Source organism: Stenella coeruleoalba (genome assembly GCF_951394435.1).
Source record: "Stenella coeruleoalba genome assembly, chromosome: 10".
In the NCBI taxonomy this organism is placed as follows: domain Eukaryota; kingdom Metazoa; phylum Chordata; class Mammalia; order Artiodactyla; family Delphinidae; genus Stenella; species Stenella coeruleoalba.
Window position 1 is genome coordinate 66,771,967 of NC_137156.1, and position 9,252 is coordinate 66,781,218.

Below are 9,252 nucleotides of genomic sequence, written 5' to 3' on the forward strand. Positions count from 1 at the left end.
AGGTCCTCTGGGAGAGCTGTCAGTAACCTGAGACCTGATGCCAGGCTGGGTATTGGGAGTGAGCTAGCACTGCACCCAACAGAACCCCCCCTCCTGCAGGCTACTGTAGGCCACCCGGCCATGTGCAGCAGCTTAGCTCAGCACAGGGAGGACAGAGGGCCCTGGAACTAGAAGAAACAGATAAGGAGGAAATGGGAACACCTGCTCAAAAGGGGGCTACTCTCAATCCCTCCATGGCCACCCATGCCACAGGGTGCTCAAGTCTGCACCAACCCTCACCTCAATGCAAAAGCTCCAGATCCTTTTCAAGAAAACCTCCACATACAGTTGGCAAACTGCCCTGGAAGTTGGTGGGGCTCTCAAACGAACAATGCCCTCCTTTCAGTGGGAAAAGGAAGCTCTTGGGCCCTTCCCATCTGCCAGAGCAGGTGTCCTCTGAGGGGACAGGCCAACTGGAGGCCCCCTCAGTCCCCCTCAGTCACTGGCAAGGATAACAGCTTCTTACATTTCAGAGCATTGTACAATGCCTTCTTAAAAGAAAAATAACCTTACTACTCCCTACAATGTTTCCACAAGACAGGGCATTCTCCAAGTGAGAACAAGGAAGCACAGATCTCAGAGCTTCTCCCACATGTAAGTTACAAGGCTAGGACTCTTCTCTTTGTAATTTTGTTTATTATTGAATCAACTTGAAAACACATAATCATGTGAAGAAGAAATTCCACAAATATGATGCAGCTTCTTGGCCTCAGAGCCAGCGCCGGGCTCCTGTGTGCGTGTTGAACAGGTAATCTCTGCCTGTACCTAAGCTCAGATGGTCAGGGAAGAGGGAGGGTACTGCTGGCTTCAGCAGAACTACCTCCATCCCCTAAGGACAGGGAAAGGTATTCCAGGACCCTTGGTGTGACCCCCTCCCTTCTGCTTGATCCAGCTTGTCCCCTCCCTCCTTTCTCAGCACATCCTTTGAGGTCTGGCTCAAATGCACAGGAAGCATCCATGATTCCCCAAAACTGGACACCAGCTCCCCTAAGCCCAGTGCCAGATTACTCTGCTATAATTCACGGTGACAGCGGAGCATTTGGGGGCCTCTTCCCTCACCACCTTTCCCCCTTTCCCCCATGGGCAGGAACCAGATCACGTTCGCCAGGTGTTTGGCAAACACTGGCTGAGGGGTGAGTGGGGGTGAGAAGAGACCCCATTCAGGGAAACAGTAGATAGGATGCCTGGTGGGAGGCAGAGATACTGAAATGGGGTATGGAAAGAAAGTGGGCCCAAGTAGAGAATGGTTTGGAAAGAGGGGGACTCACGGGGGTCCTGTGCTCTGCCATCAAAATGCTGCTGAGGTGAAGAATGAGAGGGTGCAATGAGTTGAACCCTGCCCATGGGGAGCAGGTGGAGGCCTGCCCCCAGAAGGGTCAGGAGCCCACCTGCCTCCTCCATGCTGATGGTGCTGGTATGGGCCCTCCCATGGGAAAAGGGGCAGGCTTGGCAGGGGAGCACTCTGCAGCAGCCTCAGTGCCCACTGCACAGGATGGTAGGTTGACATACCAGGCTCATGACACTGCTGGGTGCCTGGGGTGTCTCCATCCTCGGTGCCTCCATGAACCCCTCAACGGACCCCTCAGTTCCCTGGATACTGGGACAGAGTAGGAGCTGGAGTACAGGATAGGGCTCTGGGCCCCAGCCTGAGTTTAAGAGATGTACTTCCAGGCATAGAGGTATGCAAAGGAGGCTTACCTGTTCAGCAGTAGAGCCTGGGTTGGTTTGCTTGGTACCTGTAGCACCTGGGCCAACCTAAAATGCCAGGAGGAGGGACCAAGCAGTGAGAGCAGCAGACCTGCTGGCTCCAGAAACCAGCACCATTCATCTGCCCCTTTTATTGGGGATAGCCTATGTCTGTATGCAGTGCCCACATTGTTACTCCCACCTACCCCTGGGTTCAGTCCTGTGCTCACAAGAAACTCAGAGTCTAAGGGGAAGGTCAGGTTTCAAATGGAGGGCAGGGGTCAGAAATAGGGATAAATGCCCAATGCATGACAGACTCAGATTCTAAAGCCCTGGGCCTCATCTCATTCCAGGACTGGGTTCTGCCAGCGATGGAGACAATTTTCTCCCAGTGTATCTCTGCCTCTAACCTGATGACCACTGGAAGGAGAGCAGTCCCGAATATCAGTTTGTCTGCTCATCAACTTGGGCAATCTTGGGTAAAACCAGCTATCACAGATGCGATCCAGCCCCCCAGTGGGCTGGGGGGAGGCAGTCAGTACAGGGATAGCAACCCTACCCCCACAGGAGCCTGCTGAGGAGCCAGCCCAGAGCCAAGAGGAGAAGGGCACTGGTCACTGTCAGCACCACCACAAACCAGGGCTCCGGCTGCCAGAAAGCCTCCGTGTCTGTCACAAGCAGAGGTGTCATCATTGAAGTCACCTGAAATGGGGCCACAGCTTCACCACTGCCCTACCAAAATGCCCTGATCATCCAGCCTTCAAAGCCCTCCAAGGGCTGGGCCACCCCACACCCCAGATTTCTCTTCTGTATTGCCAGGCTCTTTGCACTCAGCAGTTCCCTCCGAAATGCCTTCCCCCATCGTTCCACCTGGAAAACTAGGTCCCTGCATCCTCCAAGATCCTTTCTTCCCACCCACCAAGGGCCTGAGGACCCCCCTCACTGTGGCTCTGTGGGTGCTGGTGGCCACTGTGCTGGCCCTCCAGGGAACTAGATGCACAATGACAGTGGCTGTGGTGCTGAGGTGGGGGGTGGAGGGACCTGCATCGGCCACACGGATCAATAGCTCATAAGTATGGGGCTGCTCTGGCCAGGAGGGCCCCAACATGAGGTCGTTGAGCACCAGGACAGCTCCTTGCAGACTGAATTGGCTCCAACTATTCCCTGAAAACAGAGTGGCAGAAGAAGGGGACCATTGCTGGCCTGCCTCTCCCCCACAGCCCAGTGGTCCCCTTGGCCCTCACCTCCCACAATGCTGTAGGAGAAAGCCAGGCGCTGTGGCTCTTGGGGCACCCGACATGACACCCTGGTCACCTCCATGCTGCGGCCCAGGTGAGTGTGGATGGTGAGCTCCTGAAATGGGGGCTCACACTCGGGGGCATGGTCATTCACATCCTGCAGGCAGGTAGTCAGATCACCCACTCCCAAACCCCCAGGCCAGCCCCTCAGCCTCCTCCCACCACAGCCAGAACCTTGGTATCAGGCAACAGGTTCCAAAGCTTTCCACAGTGAGACCCCACCCCTCTCCAGCCAACCAGTGGAGGAACCTGAGACAGAGTGCAAAAGCAGAAGGCCAGAGGGAGATATGAACTGTTTCCAATTCTTTCCAAGGCTTCGGGGCTCAATTACCTCCACCTCAATGGTAATTGTGCAAGAGCCTGAGCGGTGGCAGGTGGGGTCCTGGTCTTGGCTATGGTCAGTCAGCAGGACAGTGAGCCTGTGGAACTTCTGCAGCTCATAGTCCAAAGGCCCCAGGAGGCGAACCTCCCCTAGAAGGGGTGGCCACTGCCTCAGCTTGCAGAGTCAACTCTGGCTTTGCCCCTCCATCCCAGCCCTGGGGTGGGAGTACCGCTGAGACGGTCCACAGCAAAAGTGGCAGACCCGCCAGGGGTGGAGTACTCAATGCTGTCGTGCGGGTAATCCATGTCCTTGCCCACCACAGAGCCCAGAAGAGCGTGGGGCCCTGCATCCTCACGAACCCGGAACGTGCGTGGGACACAGGCTGGGGCGAACTCGTTGACAGGTGTTACCATCACCAGTACTGGCACCTCAGCTGGAAGCCATTTGGCAGTCAGGGAGCTGGCCTGGGTTGCCCAGCCCTGCCCTGGCGGCTTAAGGAGGTAGAGGCTCTGGAAGGAAGAAGGACAATAGCCCTCCCCTGCCAAGGGGTCTCAGCGAGGAGAAATGTGCCTCTGCCAGGGGTCTTTGGTGGAGACAACCCTGCCCTATTGGTTTCTGAGGGAGGAGAGATGACCCCATCCTGAGAATAGGAAGAAGGGTATAGAAGAACCCGGTCCTGAATGTCCAGGCCTGGGCATGGTCACTCACTGGTCATCAGAGGCTGACCACCATCACGCACCAGGATGGAAGCTGCATGATGAAAGCAGGCGCCAGGAGTGTCACAGTCCAGTGTGGCATTCACCTAGTCAGAGGGGCCAGAGGGTGATGCCCAGCCAAGGCCTGGGAGAGCCTTGAGCCACACTGGGCTGCCTCAGGCCAGGTTACTCACAGATAGCCTACCCTGACCCTCCGTTTTCCAGACTGTAAAGCAGGTTGGCTCCACCACCATCTCCTTCACCCTCATGGTCTCTGCTCCCGCAGACCATTGGCCCACCCCCCCTTCCTGTTCAAGCACTCTGCACATGGGTCTGGGATCGGGGACTGGGCACCTCCAGGACTCTGTCTTGAAGGCAGAGGCTGGCTGCGCCAGCAGGGCTGTGGAACAGTAGCTGGTAGTCCAGGGTGGAGCCAGGAGAGTCCGGGTCAGTGCAAGTGAAGGTATTCAGCACGGTGCCCACAGGCGTGGTCTCGGGGATTTGAGTCCTGGGAGCAGAGGGCAGGGCGGCAGGGCGGGAGCTGGGGCGGGGCGGCGAACCATGGCTCTACCCAATAGCCAAGGTAAGGCTCCCATATACTCACGCCAGCAGCGCTGGTGTGCAGCGCGGGGGCCAGCGGTTGACCGACTGCACGTCTACCTTGAAATCAAGCTCGGCGCTGGCCCACGGCCGGAGACGCTCAAAGGCCTTCACCCGCAGCCTAGTGACCGCGGCGTCTGGGGCTTGCGCCAGCTCCAGGGGCGACGTTGTCCGGACCACTCCGTCGACTGGGCGGGTTGGGAGGGCGGGGGACGCAGAGTTCGGCCCCACCCCCAGCTCAGTCCAGTTCCCACCCTCCCACGGATCCGCTGGCGGGGGAGGGCGCAGAGACTGACCACTTGGCCGCCTCCTCCAAGGCTCGCTTCTAACTTCGGGCCCCCAAACGCGACCTCGCCCCAGTTTCTGCCTCGGCACCAGCCTCGTTTACTCAAGAGAGCGATGAGGTAGTGCGGGTCGCTTCTAGACCAGCCGCAGAGGCATCCCCTTACCCGCCCTCCGTGCCCCTCACCGCGTCCGATGGAGAAGAGCCGGCAGGGCACTGGGGAGAGGATCTCGTAGCGCACACCGAAGCCCCGGGCCTGGACCTGAACCACCTTACTTCCGGGGACCAGGTTCTCCGGGATGGTGATATTCTGGGCTTGCTGCCTGGACCAAAATGGGGGCACTGGCTCCTACTTTCTGCCGCCACCCCGGCGGGGTCTGCGGACCCCTCCCCTGGGTCTTCCCTGGTACAGGAGCCAGCTGGGGATGCTCAAGCAGCCCCACACCTTAACCCTACTCCTAATTCCCTGGGGCTAGGTCCTGCCTTCCCCACTGTTCCCAGGGTAGGGGAACCTTACAGGAAGGAGACCTGGCTGGAGGGAGCAGGCAAAACTTTCACTGTCAGCATCCCACAGCAGCTTCGGCCTTGTCCAAAGTTCACCAGGATCTGAAGCTGGAAGACCTGCGGTGCACACAAAACAAGAAGGGAACCATGGTGTGTGTCTACCTGTATATCTGTGCCCAGTCGTCCCTTCAAATAGGCAGCGCCACCTCAGGACCTCCGCAAGGAACCCCGACACTCACTCCTCCCTATGACCTGTCACTCTGCTGACAGATATTCCTTTGTGTCTCACTCTTCTGGGTCATAAGTCCTTCTCTTAGGATGCATACAGCCCCCAAAAGAGTAATATATGAATCATTCACAATGTGAATTATCATCTTAGAGTTGCTAAGAGTCAGTCAATAAGACATGGAAGTTTTAAAGAAGGAACTTCTCTAACCTCCTCCAGACTACACTAGGCACTGTACCCAGAGCTTTCACTTCCTGTGTGACTGCTCAGAACTTTCTCCTTTCTATAAGGGGCACCATGGGCTCCTGGAGCCAGGGATCCCTCTTCTTTCTAGAACTCCAGAGCCCAGCACAGAAGCAGGCCAAGGTGGGAGTACAGCCAGCATGGGGCAGCAGGTACAGGTATGGGCTATGTCTGGAAAAGGCAGCATGATTGAGGAGGTCAGGAACAAACAAACTTCCAGGAGGTAGTGGCTCTGCCCATTTTATGCCCAATTCATGGATATCTCCAGGTCCCAAGTCATGCTCACCTTTTGAGCCTGGCCTTTGAGGCCCTGGGATGGCGCCTGCAGCCAACCCTGCCCATTGATAGAGAAAGGTCCAGGGAAGTATGGCGGATCCTGGGCACTGGTGATGCTCATCTGACAGGACAGAGATGCTGGAGGCCCCTTCCCCAACCCTCAGTGCCCCAAGCATCCCTGTCAAAGTCCCCCAACAACCCAGCAGGTACCTGCCCACTCTCAACTCTCCCATACCCTGCCACTGCCACTCTAGCCTGGGCTCCCCCGGGCCCTGATCCTCAATCCTCTCTGCTTTTAAACTAATTATTTTGTTTTTAATCTAGATTTCTTTTGGAAATCTGATACAGAAATTTCATGATACAGAAATTTCATGAAGAATTCAGAAGAATTTAAAGAAGAACTCAGCCCCTGAGATGTCCCTATGGGAACAGCCATAGTCATTGGGGGTGGGCAGCCCTCAGTGGCTCTCTCCAAAAACATGCATCATTGCTGAGGCTCAGCTGTAGACTAAAGAATCCTTCTGCAGGCTATGCATGGCCACACAGGGGCTGGGCTTGGTCTCTGCATCTCCCCCCGACCCTCCATCCTACCCCCCCACCACCACCACTGCCCATGTGCAGGGCTCACCTGGGCTCCCTGGCCTGGGAGCAGCAGAGTGTACAGCCGGGCCCCAGGTTTGACAGTTTCTGGCACCTGAATGATTTCCCCAGCTGCCCAGAGGGGAGGTCATGGGGGGTTCTGTTCAGGTCATGCCTGCCCACACCCCCTGCCTGCTGTCCCTGGCCTCACCTGGGCTGGCAAATCGACCAGCACACTGGATATGGCCAGGGTCCCGCTGCACATCCACAGACAGTGGCCCCTCCATCACATGGTTGCCACATGTGAACCGCAGCTGCAGTTCATAGTGGTTCACTGTCAGGGCATCCAGCCGGGCCGAGCTGCTCAAGGTCATCTGTGGCAGGAGGCAGTGCCCTGTGGGGCCTAGGATCTCCATCCCCCTATGCCACCTCTGGCTTTGTGAATTTAGGGTCTGTCCTTGTTCCCCCATGGTCCCCAGTTGTGCCCATGACCCTACCTTGCCCACATAGATCCCCTGCCATCTAGTTAGGCTAGGTGGGTTGAAGAAGGTGGTGGGTGGCTGCACATGGAGCAACTCCAGGGTGGGTGTGTGTGAAGAGCAGTTGAAGGAGAAAGACTGAAGGCTGGTGCCAGGTCCCTGGCTCTCAGAGACATTTATGAACCAGGGCAGGGAGTGGAGGTCTGTGAGGAAGAGATGATTCAGGCTGGAGGCCCCCATTCTCATGGAACCATATACACAATCAGAGTCCCTCCTTTCTGCCTTAGGGCCTGGCCACATCCTGGAAACAAGCAGCCAAAGTCCTTCCTTGTCCCCCACATCCAACCATGGGTCAGCTCATTTCACAGACTGGGAGTGAGAACTTGGTCGAGGAAGCAGCCAAGAGAAGGAATGAGGGTCAGGGATACAGATCTTTGCCATTTCCTGGCTCCCCCCACCCCCTGTCCTCCATGGTAGCTTATCTGAGAGGGATCAAGACTCCACTGTGGAGTCAGGGGGTGAGAACTGGAGTTCCCCCACCCACCAGCTCCTCACCAGAGACAACCAGAGCAAGAAGAAGCACCAGGGGCCTGAGCAGCACCATAGTGGCCTGAAGATACAGACAGCAGAGGAGACTACAGAAAGCCAGAAGTGTTTGTCAGGCCCACCCCGTTGCCAGGTCAGTTGCTCAAACAAAGCTGGGCCTCCAAGATTCTAGCCCTGCCCATCCCTAGTGACTGAGCTCTAGACTCCAGCCATCAAGAGGCCTGGAAAACTCCATTTTTTTTCACTGCTCCCAGTGAATTCCCCTATTTATTACTAGAATTCAAAGGAGATGTGAGGGGAGAAGGATCAAGCTTCAGATAGGGAAACTGAGGCTCAAGGAAGTCTTGGTCATGCAGTCCCTGGAGACAGAGCAAGCACAGAACCCAGGAAAACTGGGCCCAGGACCTGCTACCCCACAGAGTCTGAACTCCAGCTGCCCACTCCCATTAGAACATTATCTGCCTAGGGACTTCCCTGGTCGTGCAGCAGTTAAGAATCCACCTGACAATGCAGGAGACACGGGTTCGATCCCTGGTCTGGGAAGATCCCACATGCCATGGAGCAACTAAGCTCATGCACCACAACTACTGAGCCTGCACTCTAGAGCCCATGAGCCACACCTACTGAGCCTGCGTGCCACAACTACTGAAGCCCGTGCGCCTAGAGCCCATGCTCCACAACAAGAGAAGCCACCGCAAAGCCTGTGCACTGCAACAAAGAGTAGCCCCCGCTCACCGCAGCAATGAAGACCCAACACAGCCAAACAAAAAAAAGAAAAAAAAAGAAAGAACATTATCTGCCTGTAAAACCTGAGCCCAACCATCAACAAAATCTCTCAAAACCTGTGTACATTAAACAAACAAAAGGTATCCTTGGTGACAGAAATAAAAATGGTGGTTACTTTTGGGGGTATCAATTGGAGGGGGCAAAAAGTGGCTTCCTGGAGTGGCTGGTGATATTCTATATCTTGATCTGGGTGACAGTTGCACAGGTGTCTACAGATTTTAACATTTATAGTGCTGTACCTTTGAGAGTTGTCTGTTCATTTTATTTACATTATATGTCAATGTTTAAAAGGTTGTCTACACATGCCCTCTCCAGTTCTTCACCTCTCACTCTCTTTTCTACCCACTATAGTTGAGCTTGTCCCTCTCTCCATAAAAATGCCCTTGTTGGGGTCCTCAGAGACCTTCAAACTGCAGTTTATTCTCTACTCTTACCGCCTCGGCAGCATTTGATGCTTGCTCCCCTTGGCTCCTAAGTGCCCACACTCTCTCAGCTTCCTCCCACCTCTCTGGCTGCTCCTGCTCAGTTCCTTTGCTGGTTCTGCTTCATCGTCCCTACCTCCACCCAGTGGAGTGTTCCAGGGCTCAGTCCTGACTGCTGCCATCCTCTGTCCACCTTCCGCCTCACATCCAGGCACATGGCCTTAAACACCATCCACTCAGATTGGTTCAAGATGGCGGAGTTGAAGGA

At 55.7% G+C, this 9,252-nt stretch overlaps 1 protein-coding gene across 1 annotated transcript; it reads right to left on the reverse strand.

Moving 5' to 3' along the window:
- Positions 1–748: 748 nt before the first annotated feature.
- On the reverse strand, positions 749–7,834 carry CDHR4 (cadherin related family member 4; the record flags this gene model as incomplete). The annotated part of the gene is made up of 19 exons (XM_079934845.1): positions 749–804; positions 1,308–1,335; positions 1,549–1,636; positions 1,738–1,794; positions 2,285–2,427; positions 2,669–2,889; positions 2,970–3,120; positions 3,355–3,494; positions 3,575–3,778; positions 4,054–4,147; positions 4,395–4,548; positions 4,645–4,828; positions 5,110–5,246; positions 5,441–5,544; positions 6,183–6,293; positions 6,801–6,883; positions 6,963–7,125; positions 7,249–7,433; positions 7,786–7,834. The coding sequence occupies 19 exons, from the start codon at positions 7,832–7,834 to the stop codon at positions 749–751; spliced, it is 2,352 nt and encodes a 783-aa protein (XP_079790971.1).
- Positions 7,835–9,252: the final 1,418 nt, after the last annotated feature.